This window comes from Vulpes vulpes, chromosome 3, assembly GCF_048418805.1.
Source record: "Vulpes vulpes isolate BD-2025 chromosome 3, VulVul3, whole genome shotgun sequence".
NCBI classification, from domain to species: Eukaryota; Metazoa; Chordata; class Mammalia; order Carnivora; family Canidae; genus Vulpes; species Vulpes vulpes.
The window spans coordinates 118,238,046-118,257,236 of record NC_132782.1 but is presented as its reverse complement, the minus strand read 5'-3'; the positions used below and the strand labels follow the sequence as shown (position 1 = coordinate 118,257,236).

General features: G+C 34.7%; 1 protein-coding gene across 1 annotated transcript in view; it reads right to left on the bottom strand.

Moving 5' to 3' along the window:
* Nucleotides 1-1,789: 1,789 nt before the first annotated feature.
* LOC112918362 (mitochondrial adenyl nucleotide antiporter SLC25A24-like) overlaps nt 1,790-19,191 on the bottom strand; it is a 45,559-nt gene continuing 28,157 nt past the window's right edge. Inside the window, exons 8-10 of the mRNA XM_025996457.2 lie at nt 15,135-15,302; nt 9,634-9,778; nt 1,790-1,965 (exon numbers count right to left, since the gene is read on the bottom strand). Of these exons, the coding sequence (XP_025852242.2) occupies nt 1,790-1,965; nt 9,634-9,778; nt 15,135-15,302 (489 nt within the window). The remainder of the gene's footprint in view (nt 1,966-9,633; nt 9,779-15,134; nt 15,303-19,191) is intronic.

The following is a 19,191-nucleotide window of genomic DNA, read 5'->3' as shown; positions in this document are numbered from 1 at the left end:
GTGGTGAGTACAAGTAAGATCTAGTCTCTTAGCAACTTTGAAGTTTATAATACAATATTGTTGACTATAATCTCTATGCTGTGCATTAAGTCTTCAGGATAAATTATATAATTTATATTTATATCTCATTAAATCACAATTTTAGAGCCAGCACAGTTTTTTAAATGTAGTTATATATACACAATTTTAAATATCTTCGGTCTATTCTCTCTTAAGGTAGATTGAAAAGATAGAGGCAAACTTGCAACAACATGGATGGATCTAGAGGGTATTATGCTAAGTAAAATATCAGACAGAGAAAGACAAATATCATCTGATTTTTCCATATGTGGAATCTAAAATACCAATAAATAAGCAAATAAAAAGCAAAAGCAGACCCATAAAAACAGAGAATATATTGATGGCTGCCAGAGGGGAGATGGTGGAAGGATGGGCACAAATGAGTGAAGGGGAGTAGAAAATACATGGGAATAAAGGATACAGCACAGGGAATATAGTCAATAATATTGTAGTAGCATTGTATGAGGACAGATGGCAGCTACATTTGTGGTAAGCATAATGTGACAGTGTATGTCAACTATACTTCAATAAAAAAAATAAATTAATTTTTTAAAAATAGAGGCAAATGGGCAGCCCCGGTGGCTCAGGGGTTGAGCATCTGCCTTCGGCTCAGGGCGTGATCCTGGAGACCTGGGATCAAGTCCCGCATTGGGCTCCCTGCATGAAGCCTGCTTCTCCCTCTGCCTGTGTCTCTGCCTCTCTCTCTCTCTCTCTCTCTCTCTCTGTCGTGAATATATAAATAAAATCTTTGAAAAAAATAAATAAATAAAAAATAAAAATAGAGGCAAACTACAAAACAACCCTCTAAGGGCAAAAAAGAATACTATTTATCCTTCATATAAGTTTAAGATTTCAAAAAAGAGGTCTAGCCAGCCTTTCTTTATTCTTAAAGAGTGGAGTTTAAAAGCACAGTATAAAAGATATATATATATATATATATATATATATATATATATATATACTCATTAGTATAAAAAATTTGAAGCTCTTATTGTAATACAGATTTAAGAACTAGAGTTATCAATTTCTCTGATTTACTTTGTTCACATTGGCGATTTTCTTATAATTTTTAGCAATGTTAAGAAGTAAATTTAAAATGTCTGTATCCACAAATAAGAGTGCCCAAGAAGCGAGCAATAAGCCACCAGCATTCCATTAACAACAACGGTGGGAGAGTGAGGTATTCTGAGCCATGAAATTGTTTAAGACAAAACTATTTTGTTTTGTTTAGTTTAGAGAAAGAAAGGGGGTTTGAAAACCCTTTTAATTATAATTTTAAATGCATACGTTTTCTTTTAATGCTTTCAAATGGACTTAAAATATGCATGCAAAACAATGTTAAGTTTTTAAAATAGAAAACAAAAAATGCTGAAAAATTCCAAAATACTCCAATTTTTTAACATAAAAATATATTGTTAATAATATAATTAGGTAATATAAATTTAATCTATTTAAATGCAAATTTCTGGTAGGTATTCATTAAATTTTAGAGAAGCTTAAATAGACTTTATGAATATTAAAGGTTTTAATTCGTAAAGAACTTAATAAGCTATAATTCTGGCTTATAAAAAATTAAAATTCAGTGTTTAATTCTGATTTGTATGTTTATCTTTTTGGAGGATGGATATAGCATCTTTTCATGCAATCCTCTAGCAAGCTAAGAAGAAAGGCAAGACATTTCTATGCTTATAAATAAATGTACATAAAATGGCAGTTCACGATTTCATTTCTATGCTATTTCCAAGAGTGGTTTTATTGATTCGTAAACCATACAATTTATGCATACTGAAGGAAGCAACTTTAAGAAATTTGGAGTCATGCCTCTGAAAAACCTCATCACTCCTCTGCTTTTATAAATTTGACGAAAGACGCTGATCATATTTAGCTGTGGGCCTCCCATTATGCCTAGAAAATGAAAGGGAAGGAAAAAGCCTAATTAATTTGGTATTTACTATTTTTCAAACACTAAGGTAAAACACATGTTAAGACAGAAAAAAATATATATAATTACATAAATTCTTTCACAAGCAGTTTCAAAGGAACATCTGTGGTTCATCATAATTATATACTCAGGGAACCTAATGGAACTATTTGATGCTCATGTCTTTTTAATTTTCTTTCCTTGAGGAAGAAATTCTGTCCATTGGTGGTGAAATTTACTTATAATTATTGTGGACATAATTTTTAAAAGTAGCTAGACATATAAAGGTACTTTTATTCAACATCTTATATATTAAGAACAACTACTCAAACGCTGAAAAAAACTCAAATATGTTTCTCATTCACTATTTCTTTTCTCAGGGAGTGGCTCCACCATTCATGTAGGTGTGGAAACTGGAAAATTGAAAGGCCATCTATAATGTTTCCCTCATCTTACATATCCAAACCATTACCCATCAGTTTTACTCTCTAAATAGCTCTCAAATCTATGCATTTACCTAGAAGTGCACTGCCATGCCTCTGTTCTCCAATCTACCATTATCTCTTGCTTTGCCTTATTTACCATAATCACCTCTTTCATTTTTTTCTCCACACTTTAACCAAAGAGAACTTTTAATAAAGCAACTCTGATTATGTTACTCTTTTACTTCAGTAATTCCCCCACTATACTTAAATACAGTATGGTCTAGCCTCTGTTTCCTGCTCCCACCTCACTTGTACCACTTCCTTATTTTCTGCACTCCAGCCATAGTGGCCACTTTTCAGTTAGTTTCTCAAATGTCCCCAAACTTCCTCCCTCTTAAAGCTAGTTGCACATGCTTTTCCCTTTGCCTGAAAGTCACTCCCCAACCTTTGGCTTTTAACCCCATCCCAGCCTTTAGTTCTCAGTCCAAGCAATACTTTCCCAAGATAGTCTTCCAGAACTACCTCAGCACTCCCGCCCCATGGTAGTATTTAGAGAACTCCACTTTTCCTTTGTAGCTCTCATCACAGTTTATGTACTTTGTGTCAATATTTAATTAATAACTGTCTTCCCTGCTAGACCATCAATTCCATGAGCAATGTGTTTTTGCTTACTCATATTCCACATGCCTGGCATATTGCATAGTACCTGGTAACATTCTCAAATTCTTTAGCTAGCATTTTTCTCCTTAATCATTATTCTATGTTCCCAAAATTGACATAACTAAGTAAAAAGCAGTAAAGAACTGAAAATTTTGTCTGCTGCTATTTGCTTTAATCTAAACATTTCCTCCCTCCATACTTCCCCACCCAAAATAAAATAATTCCTTTGAAATCTAGATTAAATTATTTTGAAATTTTAGAAAATATTTACTCACCATGGAATTTCTTCGAGAATGTTCTATTACTACATTCATATTTTGGCCTTTTATTTTTTAGTAGATGCTAATAACATTGCTATCAATTTCTATAATTTTGTAAAAGAATATGGAACATCCTTATTTTTTCTCTAATGTTGAACCTACACCCCCCCATTGGTTTACTCCATCTTTCATATTGTGAAAACTATAAACTACAGAAAGAATAATACAATGAACATTTGTATACTCACCACCTAGTTTCAAATTTTAACATTTTGCTGTACTTATTTTTGTCTCTATGTATATATAAATGTGTGTGAATGTATGCACTCTGAAAGTAGTTACAAACACCATGAAACTTGCAACCCTAAAAACTTCAACATATTCTAAACACAAAGACATTAATCTACATAACCCAAGTCATAATTATGCCTGAGGAAATTAAAAATAATTCTCTATCTCACCAAGTACCTCCTTATTAAAATTTTCCTAATTGTCCCAAAAATGTCACTTAGAGCGGGGTTTGTTTTTTTCCAAACTAAAATCTAAACAAATTTCACTCGTTGCATTGGCTATAGTTCTTCACTTTCCTAATCAAGACTAGTACCAGTCATTCCCCCACAACCACCACTTTTTCTATAACAATGGCTTTTGAATAGCCCAGGCCAGTTGTCTTATAGAATATACTATATTCTAGATTTGTCTGATTCATTCTTGATAGCATCATTTAATGTATCCCTTGATCCCCTGTATTTCTTTTAAGTCCAAAAGCATTTCCATATGCGAGTAAAACTTTTTGGGCAAGAGTACTTCATAGTAGATGCTATGCACTTCATATTACATTACATCATGAGGCACATTATGTCAGAGGTTCTTTTATTTTACTGTTGCCAATACTGGTTGCCAAGCTGGTTGACTGGTTACAATAATGACCACCCTTTCTCTCCATTGTAAAGGCATGTTTTCCTCTTTGCAATTAGCAATAACTCTGATAGATGATACTGTGGCATCATGTAAATATACTATTCCCCAAATCCCTTTAACTTAATAGCTTCTACATTAGCTGATGATCCCAGGACTCAGATACTGATTTTGAAACATCACTACCCTAGGCAGTAAAAGGAAATACAGTTGGTTACAGATTTGAGAGCAGGAACAAGTGACCATGGGACATCATTTTTTAAAAAAGAAAAGAAACAGAAGAGCTCAGAAACAAATACAGAGATGTCAAAAGAACAAAAGAGGATTTTCAATTCTAGTTATAACAGAGTAGTTTTTCAGATTCACCCTACAAATAAAATTAGCTATTAAAATAAGAATAAAATACATGAAATCATTGTTTGAGAGTAATCAATGGAAACAAGACTAGGATCCCTGAGAGAAGAAAAGTGTAGAGATAAGCACTACATTTCACTCTGGTTTTGTTTTTGTTTTTTTTTTTAACTTTAGGCCATTTGACAATTTTCAGCATGAAAGAATAGGGTCCAACCAGAAAATAGGAGTGTTACTGAACTGAAGACAAAAGTTGGAACTCAAGGATGCCAATGTGCCAGATACTTGAGCAAAATCTGAAATAGAGGTAATACTAATGAAATGAGTCCAAAAGACTCTCTGCAGTTTTCCATTGAGGTATTGCCAATTCTAACGCTGCACCAAATGAGATATCACAAAAACCAGCAGAAAAGAGCAGGTGGAAGGCTAAAGATCTAGGGATAGACTTTAGCTGGGTCATAAAGGTGAAGTTCAGACCCAACAAGGTGAGGTGAGACACCTTGGTAACCACTCTAGACTTTCAGATAAAACCCACAAAAGGTTATGTCTAGCAGCGAGGGCCATACTCTACGAGTAAGTACCTTGGGGAAAGGCCAGAGCTAAAATAAATCATCCCTAACAGATCTAAAACCAACCTTCAATAGATTTAAGTTGGTCTGCCTATACTGTAGCTACCTACAGGAAGAAAGGTTAGCCCTATTTGGAGAAAAATAACATCATCCAGAGTTTACAATTTTTCCCACAAAATGCTCATTATTCAATCTAAAATAATGAGGCATGATAAAAATAAAATAAAAAACAGGATCAAATAACTGATGAGAAATATTGAAATAATGAATATACCTAATTCAAAAGGAGACCCAAAAAAAGAGAGAGATAAAAGAAAATGAAAAATGGAAGCAATAAGATGTAGCACTTTAATATGTGGTCTCCACTTAAATGCAACTGTAACACTACTTTAAAATATAAATATAACTAAATGTTAATTAAAAGACAAAATAATCACATGGGATTTTTTTTAAAGATCTAACTATGTGCTTTTCAGAATGGACACACTATATATAAGGACACATAAAGATTGAAAGTAAAAAGATGCTCTAAAAAATTATACCAAGTGAACATTAATCAAAAGAAAGTTACTGTAACTAAAAAAAAAAAAAGTTACTGTAACTACATTAATATCAGACAAAGTAGACTTTTTAAAGCAAAAACAAATATTACCAGCAATAAAGAGGACACATTTCATAATAAAAATCAGTACTAAGTTTTAATATACATAATACTATAGCTTCAAATATAGAAAGAAAAATAGACTAAATTAAAAGAGAGTTAAATAAATCCACCATCATGGTTAGAGATTTAAACACACCTCTGTCAGTAACTAATAGAAAAAAGCAGATTAAAAAAATCAGCAAGGATATAAAACATTTGATTAACACTTCACTAAGTTACTTTATAGAATACATATATAGGACACTAAGTACAACTTCAAAATCCTCTTTCTTTTCAAGTATACAGTGAACATTCACCAAAATTGACCATATCTGGGCCAGTAAGACAGATCTCAATAAATTTCAAAGAATAGAAATCCTATAGAGTACATTCTCTTTTTGCAGTGCAATTAGACTACAAGTTCAATATCAGAAAGATCATTGGAAAAAATCCCCAAATGTTTGTAAATATATTTCTAAATAACCAGTGAGTCAGAAAGAAATCACAATGGAAATTTGGATGATATTTTGAAATGAATGATAATGCAAATATTATCAGTTTATGGAATATAAGTAAAGCAGTACTTAGAGAAATATTCAGAAATCAGAATTGGTATATCAAAAAAGAAAAAATATTTTAAATCAATTATATTAAACAGGAGTCAGCAAACTTTTGCTGTAATAGGCCAGATAGTAAATATTTTAAGCTTTGTGGGCCACATGGTCTCTAGCAACTACTCAAGTCTACCATTGTAGCATGAAAATAGCTGTAGATAGTACAGAAATAAATAGCCTGACTGTGTTCCAATTACATTTTACTTACACACGTGGGTGGTGGGTAAGATTTGGCCTGCGAGGCATAGTTTGGCAACCCCAGATCTAAACTTTGAACCTAAGAAACTAAACAAAAAAACAAGCAAAAAAAGAGGATAAAAATAACAAAAATAAGAACAGAAAACAATGAAACAGAACACGAATGTACAATATAGGAAAATCAACAAAACCAAAAGATGAATAAAAATGATAAACCCCAAATAAACTGATTAAGAAAAACAAAAATAACAAATTGCTAATATCAGAAAATAAAAAGGAGACTTCACTGTAAAACCTACAGTCATTATTAAAGGCATATTAAAAGGACACTATTAATGATGTTATGCTATTAGGCTTAAACAATTTAGATGAAATGGATAGATTCTTTAAAAAGCACAATACCTCAAAATTGATGGAATAATAGGAAACCTGAACAATCCATACCTTTTAAAGAACTAGAAACTGTTATTAAAATATAGAACAGGGAAAAAAAACCACCTTCCATCAAAAATATCCAGGCAAAATTGGCTTCACTGATGAGTTCTCCCGAATATTTAAGGAAAAAAAATTCTAGCTATACACAAATTCATCCGAAGACTAGAAAAAGAGGGAACATTTTCTAACTATCTTTATGGAGCAAATGTAACATTAATACAAAAACTTGACAGAAACATTACAGGAAGGAACATTACAAGCAACAAAATTCTCATGAATATAATATAAAAATCCTATTCAGAATATTATCAAGCAAATCCAACATTATACAAAATGGTAATGCAACATGACCAAGTGAAACTTATTCCATGATTTCAAAGTTGCTTTAACACTTGAAAATCATTCACTCACAGAAAAAAAAGGAGAAAATAATAGTATTATTTTGAGGCAGAAAAAGCATTTAATAAAATTCAACACCTATTCATGATTTTTTTAACACTTTGCACAAACTAGGAATAGAGGAGAACTCCCTTAGTCACACAAAGGGTATATTCCAAAAACCTACAACATCATACTCAATGGTAAAATATTGGAACAGTTTTCTTCGGAGTAGGAATGAGATAAAGATGTCCACTCTTACCATTATCATTATAGCATTGTACTGGAGCTCCTAATGAGTGATATGAAGCAAGAAAAGGAGGTAAAAAGTATAAAAGCTGGAAAGGAAGAAACTTTTTCCTATTCACAGAAGCCATGGCTGTGTACATATCAAATCAAAAGGAAAAAAAATTGCCTGGGTGGCTCAGTCGGTTGAGCACCCATTTCTTGATTTCAGCTCTGGTCATGAACTCAGGGTCGGGGGATTGAGCCCTGTGTTAGGCTCTGGGCTCAGCACAGTTGGTTTGGGATTCTCTCTCTCCCTCTCCTTTTGCCCCTCCCCCCATTCATGCTTGCTCTTTCTCTCTAAAATAAATAAATTATTTAAAATGAGCATTAAAAGTGTTCAATATTATTAGTCATTGATAAATAAAAAGCCACAGTGAAATTTTATTGCACAATTATCAGAATGTCTAAATTAAAAGACTGACAATAACAAGTGTTAACAAAGATGCAGAGCAACTGGAACTCTTACACATTGTCATTATAGTACAAACTGAAATAAACACTTTGGAAAACCAATTTGGCAGTATCTACTAAAACTGGATGTGCATTTACCCTATAATCCAAAAATTCTTTTCTTGATATAGATATGAGTGAAATAAGAAAGAAATAAGTGCTTGTTTTCCACAGTATTGTGCTGAGCATTTTATAATGCATATAAATGTCAAATCACTATGTTGCACCTGAAACTAATATACTATACTTCAATTTAAAAAATAAATTTTAAAATATTGCAATGGATTAAGTGTGGTATTTGCGTAAAGAAATACTATACACCAAAGAAGATAATTACATGCAATAAACAAAGATGATTTTCCAAAACAGTACATAGTTTTCAAGAATAGCCAAACTAGGGGCACCTGGGCGGCTCAGTTGGCTCAGTGTCTAACTCTCGACTTCAGTTCAGGTCATGAACTCAGGGTCGTGAGATTGCGCTATGCCTCGGGCTCTGCACTGAGTGTTGAGCTTGCTTAAGATTCTCCCTCTCCCTCTCCCTCTGCCCCTCCTCCCTGCTCACATACTCTCTTTAAAGAAAAAATAAATAAAAATAAAGAAATAAAGAAAGAAAAAATAGGCAAACTAATAAATGGTGATTAAAGTCAGAATAATAGCTACCTTGGGGTGAGGGTGTTTATTGTTTGGGAAAGGTATGAGGGAGCCTTCTGGAGCACTGGAAATGTCTATGTCTTGACATTGGTGGTAGTTTTATGGAGATATATATGATATATATATAATATATATATAATGGAGATATATACGATATATAATATATATATAATTATATATAATATATGTACATATATATATAATCTTTCTTTTCTGAGTTCAATAGATAATTTTTCCTAATAATCAGCAAATACTTTGGGTTTTTTTTTTAAGATTTTATTTATTCATGAGAGACACAGAGAGAGAGAGAGAGAGAGAGAGAGAGAGAGAGAGGCAGAGGCACAGACAGAGAGAGAAACAGGATCCATGGCGGGAGCCCAACGTGGGACTCGCGCCCTGGACTGAGGGCGGCACTAAACCGCTGAGCCACCTGGGCTGCCCACTTTAAGTTATTTTTAAGTGAAACAGAATCACTGCATCTCAGCTTGCAAAAGACTTTTAACAGTCATTTAGATAGGTATCTAAATTTTGAATCCCTCATTATCACAGTCTTATGAACTCTAGTTCACAAAAAGACTGGACCCCTCCAGTGTGAAAACATTCATTGTATCACCCAAGGTGGTAAATAAATAGCATCATTCCCACTCATATAAGAACAATTTCCTAATTTCGTCTTTTTAAAAGAGGCAGCACTGAATGATGGAAATGAGGAGGGTTCTTAGACATTCTTCAGAACAGAAAGTTAAAAAAAAAAAAAAGTTCCTAAATCACATAGAGCTTTTTACACTGCCATCCTCCTCACAAAAACTCACCTTGAACCTGCATGCGAGTTCTCACTAGGTGCAGGGGGTAGCTGATAAACTGACCACAAAAGTTAGAGAAGGCATTATATCCAATCAAAGTCAGCAACCCAGGGCCTTCTGTATCAGTGTTTAGTAAATAATGAGTCTTCAAAAGCTGACGGAGAACAAAGTAATAATATGCTTTAACAACTATTAAAGAAGAACCAAAATAATAAAATGCTAATATCTTTTCTCACAATAGGCATAGACTCCTACATTATAGAAAAGAATATAAAATGCAGAATGCAGTCATCCATGACAAAGTAATAAGATCTATAGGACATTTTTGAGCTGCCAATTTTTAGTGTAATTCAGTTACAGTTAGTAAAGCCTTACCCCCAATATTTCCAGGGCTCAAATTATCTAAATATTACCTCTTTTCCTAAGTGCCATCCTAGCAACTAGAATTATTCAGAGAATAATCAAACCAGAGATCAGAGAACCTTAGTGATGGGAACTCACTATCCACTCAACTATGAGAGCCCTGATCACCTAATCTTTAGGGAGGTTTATTGTGTCAAACTGCACAATATCCCTTTAACAGCAATATTTTTGTTTCAGGACTCCTCTATACTCTTAAAAGTTGTTGAGAACACCAAAAAGTTTTTGTTTCTATGGGTTATATCTATCAATATTATCTATTGTGTTAGATATTAAAACAGAAAAATTATAAACACAAGAAACACATTAAATAGCCATAAGAGCACTGATGTCATCACAAACCATACAGCCTTTGGAAAACTCTCATAAGAGAATAAGAGTGACAAGAGTAAATGGTGATTTCATATGCTATGAAAATAGTTCAGAATACAGCTGAACATGACTGAGAAAACACACACCCATGCTGATTGGTCTCATTTTAAATTCATGATCATAAAATCTTAAGTGGATCCATGGTTTTTCACTGAAATGATACCGTATTTTCCTTGACCATTCACTCTCCCAACATACCAGCATCATTCTTTCAAGTGAACAACTACATTCTCCATTGTCCTAGAACTTCCGACACTAGCTGATCTTAAAATTCACATGAAAATGTAAGGGATCCAGCATAGCCAAAGCAATGCTTAGGAAAGAACAAGGTTAAATAATTTACACTTTGATTTTAAAACTGACTACAGACCTCCACCAACCAAGCCAGTGTGATACATAAGCATAGACATACAGATCAATGAAGTAAAATTCAGGAGTCCAGAAATAAACTCTTTCATGATGGCCAACTGATTCAACAAGGGTGCCAAGTACTTTCCACGGCCTGCAAGGCTCTGCTAAATGTCGTTCTCTGACCTCACCTCCTACTAACCCTCGGTTTCCTCCACTGCAGCTACACAGGCACATTCCCACCCCGTTTTCTCTGTAGATTTATACATGGCTCACCCTCTCCATTTCTTTGTTCTTTGCTCAAAATTCACCTTCTCAGGAGGACCTTCCCAGACCATGATATTGAAAATTTCAGTCCCTAATGCTACCTATTCTGCTTTCCTGTTCTGTTTCTCTCTATAACCCTTATCACTAAGGCATTATTCGTTTAAATAATTTATTGTCTGTCTCCCAGTTGAAGAATGTTGAGATCCCCAGTGACAGGACTTTCTGTCTCTCTTGTTTGGTGCACCTAGAACAGAGCTTCGTACATGCAACTCAATCATTATTTGTTTACTGAATAAATCCTCATTTTTTTTTAAATCCTCATTTTTAAGGTGAGAGAATCCAGGCCCAGAGAGGTTAAGAAAACCGTGGAGCCAGAATTAGAACTCAAGCAGTCCGAGTCCACAATTCTAATTGCTATCCTAACCGCTGATGAGAATTAAAAAGTTTGCTGGGGGTGGAAGGTCCCAGGAATTACCAAATAGAGAGGGATTTGGGTAAGAAAGTCCATGCCTGATGGTCTATCAGAATCAGCTATAGAGAATGACCAAAGTGAAACTGGACAATATTAAAAAAAAAAAAAAGAAACTGGACAATATTAACCTAGAAAAAAAGTCATTATTTCTCATACGTAGCCCCCCCAAAAACTTACATTCTCCTCTTACTTTTTTTAAAGCTGTAGTTAATTAATTGTATTTATATTTTTTATTTAAATTCATGTTAGTTAACATACAGTGTAGTAATACTTTCGGGAGTAGAATTTAGTGATTTGTCACTTACATATACCCCCAGTGCTCATCCAGTAATTGCCCTCCTTAATGCCCATCACCCTTTTATCCTGTCCCCCCATTCACCTCCCCTCCAGCAACTCCCATTTTGTTCTCTATACTTAAGTATCTTTTATGGTTTGCCTCCCTCTCTGTTTTTATCCTATTTTATTTTTTTCTTCCCTTCACCCATGTTCATGTTTTGTTTCTTAAATTCCAAATATGAGTGAAATCATATGGCATTTGTTTTTCTCTGATGGATTTCCTTTGCTTAGCATATTACACTCTAATTCCATCCACATTGTTGCTAATGGCAAGATTTCATTCTTTTTGATCACTGAGTAATATTCCATTGTATATATTTGTGTGATATATATATACATATATATATATCACATCTTTCTTTTTAAAATATTTTATTTATTATTTGAAAGAGAAGGAAAGAGCACAAGAGGGGGGAGGGACAGAAGGAAATGGAGAAGCAGGCTTCCCACTGAGCAGGGAGCCCAACATGGGAGTCAATCCCAGGACCCTGACATCATGACTTGAGCTGAAGGCTGATGTTTAGCCAACTGAAGCACCCAGGCTCCCCTATACCACATCTTCTTTATCCATTGATCTGTCAATGGCTATTTGGGCTCTTTCCATAATTTGGCTATTGTTGATAGTGCTGCTTTAAACCTGTGGGGTGCATGTGCCCCTTCAAATCAGCATTTTTTTACCCAGTGGATACATACCTACTAGTGCAATTGCTGGGTCATAGGGTTCTATTTTTAACTCGAGGAACCTTCAGCATGAAATGTTTTTCCATTTCTTTGTGTCTTCCTCAGCTTCTTTCATAAGTGTTCAATGGTTTTCACCTTACAGATCTTTTACCTCTTTAGTTAGGTTTATTCCTAGGTATCTTATGGTTTTTGGTGTAATTATAAATGGGACTCATTCCTTGATTTCTCTTTCTGCTGCTTCATTATTTGTATATAGAAATGCAACAAATTTCTGTACATCGATTTTATATACTACAACTTTGCTGAATTCATATATCAGTTCTAGCAACTTTCTGGTGGAGTCTTTTGGGTTTTCTATAAAGAGTATCATGTCATCTGCAAAGAGTGAAATTTTGTCTTTTTCCTTATGGATTTGGATACCTTTTATTCCTTTTTGTTGTCTGATTGCTGAGACTAGGACTTCCAGTACAATGTGGAACAAGTGGTGAGAGTGGACATCCCTGTGTTTTTGACTTTAGGGAAAAAGCTGTCAGTTTTTCCTATTGAGAATGATATTAGCTGTGGACCTTTTGTATGGCCTTTATGATGTTGAGGTATGTTCCTTCTATCCCTACTTTGAGGGTTTTTATCAAGAAAGGATGCTGTATTTTGTCAAATGCTTTTTCTGCATCTACTGAGAGGATCACATGGTTCTTATGCTTTTTTTATTAATGTAGTGTATCACATTGATTGATTTGCAGATGTTGAACCACTCCTGTAGCCCAGGAATAAATCCCACTTGATCATAGTGGATAATCCTTTTAATATACTGTTGGATTCAATTATCTTGTTGAGAATTTTTTCATCCATGTTCATCAAGGATATTGGTCTATATAATGGGCTCTTTGGTTTCAGAATCAAGGTAATGCTGGCCTCATAGAATGAGTTTGGAAATTTCCCTTCCATTTCTATTTTTTTGGAACAGCTTCAGAAGAATAGGTACTCATTCTTCAGATGTTTGGTAGAGTTCCTCTGGGAAACCATTGGCCCTCGACTGGTTTGTTGGGAGATTTTTGATTAGTGATTCCATTTCTTTGCTGGCTATGAGTCTGTTCAAATTGTCTATTTATTCCTGTTTCAGTTTCAGCAGTTTATATATTTCTAGGAATTATCCATTTCTTCCAGATTGCCCAATTTGTTGGCATATTACTCATAATATTCTAATTGTTTGTATTTCTGTGGTGTTGGTTGTGATCTCTCCTCTTTCATTTGTGATTTGATTTGTGTCCTTTCTCTTCACTTTTTTGATAAGTCTGGCTAGGGATTTATCAATTTGGTTAATTCTTTCAAAGAACCAGCACCTCCTTTAGTTGATCTGTTTTACTGTTGTTGTTGTTTTTTTTTAATTTCTATATCATTTATTTCTGCTCCAATCTTAATTATTGCCCTTCTTCTGCTGGTTTTCAGCTTTATTTCCTATTCTTTTTCTGGCTCCTTTAGTTGTAAGGCTAGGTTATATATTTGAGATTTTTCTTGCTTTTTGAGGAAGGCCTGTATTGCTATATATTTCTATCTTTTGACTGCCTTTGCTGCATCCCAAAAGTTTGGACTGTCCTATTTTCATTTTCATTTGCTTTCATGTATTTTTTATTTCTTCTTTAATTTTTATTTTCTTCTTTAATTTTCTGGTTAACCGATTCATTCTTTAGTAGAATGTCCTTTAACTTCCATGTATTTGTTGTTTTTCCAAATTTGCTCTTGTGGTTGACTTCAAGTTTCATGGCGTTGTGGTCTGAAAATATGCATGGTATGACCTTAGTCACCTTAGTCTTTTGTACCCATTGAGGCTTGATTTGTGAGCCAGTGTGTGATCTGTTCTGGAGAATGTTCCACATGCACTCAAAAAGAATGTGTATTCTGCTGCTTTAGGATGAAATGCTCTGAATATGTCTGTGAAATCCACCTGGCCCAGTGTGTCATTCAAAGCCATTGTTTCCTTATAAATGATTTTCTGCTTAGGTAATCTGTTCACTGCTGTGATGAGGGGTGAATGGCCCCTACTATTATTGTATTATTATCAATGCACTTTAAGTTTGTTAGTAATAGGTTTACATATTTGGCTGTTCCCAAGTTGGGCAGTCAGAACTTCCCTTATAAAGATGCTCCTGCCAGGCACAGGGGCCTGGGGTTTGTTGTAAGGGACTCCAGACTCCACTGGAGGTGCTGTGTTTCTCCCTGAAGTCTGACAGAGACAAATCAGACTTCTGATGCCAGAAAGAAAAAAAAAAGCAAAATAATGTCATGCAATCTCCTTGGTAGTCTAGAGGTCAGAAGAGAGGTTAAAAAACAGATCTGCAAGTAAGTGGTATACCAGCTATCTTGAAACCAAGCAATAGATGGAGTCATCAAAGGACAGTGGGTAGTGTGCAGGGAGAGAAGAGGGGAGGTTGAGATCAACACTCAGAGAAAACTACTATGTAATCCTGAAGAAGAGGAACCAGCAAAACAAACTGTAAAATTTGTGTTTCTAATAACTCTGCCTTAAATTTATAATTTGATAAAAAAATTTTTAAGTTGTACTATAATTTCAGAACGAATAAATCTGTTTTTAAGTCCATCATGGAAATAAACTCACCTCATAAATAGTAAAATCTATGCCTACATATGGTATGACAGCCAGAAGACTAGGGACACAGCCTTTGTAAAAGCCTGTAACCCTTTCAAATTTCCAAATCTTCCTGGCACAATCCAAAATCCCAGAGTACTGCCCAGTTCTACTCACGGCCAAATTAGTTTTTAAAACCTGAATGTGAAAGAAGATAAAATTGTAAGGTCATTGATCAGTTATCTAACCCACAGCATTACCATAAATTGACCCATTATTATGGAATTAAAAAAGAAAAGAATCTTAGGTTATATTATATTTTTAATGACAGTATATATATATATATATATATATATATATATATATATATATATTCCTACTGTTTCCTGGAATATTTTAGTTTTCCATAGGAATATTTTACAAATGCAGTGTTTAAGTGCTTTTACTAAATTTCTTAATTTAACTTCATAGAAAGATAGAGTGAATTCAGCTATGTTTTCTTTTTGTCCAAATTATAAGATCATACCTGCAGCTATTATACTGTAACTTAGATAAGGAACCCAAAATAAAAAAAGAAGCTCTCACAACCCCTCACCCCAAATTTAGTGTCCTAAGAAACTGATATTAGGATTTCACAAACAGCTACACACACACACATATATATATATGTACACAGGGAAAGTATAAGAAAAGATCAACAGAATTTTAGATGGTATCATCAGGAATTGCAATATTTATCAAATAAGAGTTATAGAAAGAGGGAGACCTCCAGGGAAGACAGAGGAGCAGGAGGATCTTAAGCTCACCTTGTCCCACAAATAAAACTGGAAAACACCCACATCAGTGTAAATAACCCAGAAAACACCAGAAGACCAGCAGAACAGACTCTCCACAAATAAATGGAGAGAAGAGACATCATGAAAGAGAGTGGGAAGGACAGGACTGTTCAAGGGTCAGGGGGCAAGGTGGGCAGTAGAGGGAAAGCATCCCAGGCATAGGCATCCCACACAAGAAGACAAATTCCCATATTTGGCTTTGAAAATCAGAGGGGTCAAATTTTGTAGTTCTTACAATCCGCAGGGCAGCGGGCTCGGCTTAGGAGATCCCGGAGAGGGTAGCCCTGGTGGCGCAGCGGTTTAGCGCCGCCTGCAGCCCAGGGTGTGATCCTGGAGACCCAGGATTGAGTCCCACATCGGGCTTCCTGCATGGGGCCTGCTTCTCCCTCTGCCTGTGTCTCTGCCTCTCTCTCGCTCTCTCTGAATGAATAAATAAATAAATCTTTTTTAAAAAATGTAAAAAAAAAAGACCTTAAAGAGGGGCACCTGGGTGGCTCAGTGGTTGAGCATCTGCCTTTGGCTCAGGTCATGATTTCAGGACCCTGGGATGGAGTCCCACATTGGGCTCACTCTACTGCCTATGTCTCTGCCTTTCTCTTTCTCTGTCTCTCATGAATAAATAAATAAAATCTTTAAAAAAAAAAAAAGACATTAAAGAAATGATCATAAAGATATTCATTGGACTTAAGAGTAGAGGACCTCAGTGAGACTATTAACAAAGAGATAGAAAACATTTAAAAAAAAAAACAGAGATGAAGAACTTAATATATGAAATTAAAAAATACACTAGGTGGGATAAATAGTAGATAAAAGGAAGAAGAAGAGATCAGCAACCTGAAGGACAAAGTAATGGAAATAAATCAAGCTGAAAAGAACAGAGAAAAATAACAATAAAAAATGAAAGTAGACTAAGGGAGCTTAGCAATACCATCAAGCATAATAACATTCACATTATAGGGATCCCAGAAAAAGAAAAAAAATGGGGGTCAGAAAATTCACTTGATGAAATAAAGGCTGAAAACTTCCCGAATCTGAGGAAGGAAACAAATCCAGATCAGGAAGCACAGAGAGATCCAGCAAAATCAACCAGAGGAGGTCCACACCAAGACACATAGTAATTAAAATTAAAAAGAGAATTTTAAAAACGGCAAGAAAAAAAAAACAGTCATATACAAGGGAAGCCCCATAAGACTATCAGCTGATTTTTCAGCAAAAACTTTGTGGGCGAGAAGGGAGTAGTATTATATATTCAAAATGCTATAAGACAAAACCTTCAGCTAAGAATACTCAATCCAAAAAAATCAAAAGAATACTTAATCCAGCAAAGCTATTGTTCAGAATAAAAGGAGACATTAAGAGTTTCCCAGACAAAGGTTAAAGAAATTCATCACCACTAAACCAGTCTTATGAGAAATGTTAAAGGGGACCCTGACTGGAAAGGAAAGACCATAAGCAGGAGCACAAAAGACAGGACAGACAAAAGTAGTAAAATTAAGTATATCTATAAAAATCAGTCAAGGGAAGGGACACCTGGCTCAGCGGTTAAGCGTCTGCCTTGGGCTCAGGGCATGATCCTGGGGTTCTGGGATTGAGTCTCGCATGGGGCTCCCTGCATGGACTCTGCTTCTCCCTCTGCCTGTGTCTCTGCTTCTTTCTCTCTCTGTGTCTCTCATGAATAAATAAACAAAATCTTAAAAAAAAAAAAAATCAGTCAAGGGATTCACATAAAAAAGGGTGTAAAGTATGACACCATATACCTAAAATATGGGGGGAGAGGAGTACAGAAAGGACTTAAATTTAAGGGACCATCATCTTAATATAGACGGCTATATGCAGAAGATGTTATACACAAACCTAACCACTAATCAAAAACTGGAAATAAATAAGTAAAAAAATAGAGAAACAAATCCAAATATATCACTAAAGAAACCAAACAAAATCATGAGATAAGAAAGCAAGAGAAGAAAAAAACAGAGAACTACAAAAACAATCATAAAACAAGTAACAAAATGACAATAAGTTCTCATCTATCAATAATTACTTTGAATGTAAATGGACTAAATGTTCCAATCAAAAAAACACAGGGTTATGGAATGGATAAGAAAGCAAGACTCGTCTATATGCTGATTACAATTCAGACCTAAAGACACATGCAGATTGAAAGAGAAGGGATGGAAAAACATTTATCATGAAAATGGAGGTGAGAAGAAACCCAGGATAGCAGTATTTATATTGGACAAAATAAACATTAAAACAAAGACTGTAACAAGAGACAAAGAAAGACACCATATAGGGAAATAATCCTATAAGAAGACATCACAATTGTATATATTTATGCACCCAACATGGGAGCAACCAAATACATGAAGCAGATATTAACAAACATAAAGGAGCTAATCAATAGTAATACAATAATATAGGGGACTTTAGCACCCCACTTACATCAATGGATAGGTCATCCAAACAGAAAATTAACGTGAAAACAGTGGGGTTGAATGACACATTGGACCAGATGGATCTAACAGATATTCAGAACATTCCATCCTAGAACAATGGAATACACATTCTTTTCAAGTGCACATGAAGCATTCTCCAAAATAGATTAGGCCCAAAACAAGGCTCAACAAATTCAAAAAGATCAAAGACATACCCTATATCTTTTCCTACCATAGCACTATGAAACTAGAAGTCAACCACAAGAAAAAATCTGGAAAGAATATAAATACATGGAGGTTAAACAATATGCTATTAAACAATGAATGGATCAACCAGAGAAATCAAGGAGGAAACCAAAAATACATGGAGACAAACAAAAATGAAAAAAAATGATCCAAAATTCTTGGGATACAGCAAAAGCTGTGCGAAGAGGGAATTTTAGGGGTGCCTTGTGGCTCTCATGAATAAATGGCTCAGTCAAGCTTCTGCCTTCAGCTCAGGCCATGATCCCAGGATCCTGGGTCAAGTCCAGTGTCAGGCTCCTTGCTCAGTGGGGAGCCTGCTTCTCCCTCTGCCTGCCACTCCCACCCCCCACACTTGTGATGTGTCTCTCTCTGACAAATAAATACAATCTTTTTTAAAAAGAAGGAATTTTATAAATTTACAGGCCTACCTCAACAAGCAAGAAAAATATTAAATAAACAACCTAACCTTACACCTACAGGAGTTAGAAAAGGAATAACAAACAAAACCTAAAAACAATAGTAGGAAGGAAATAATAAAGATTAGGACAGAAATAGACAAATTAGAAACTA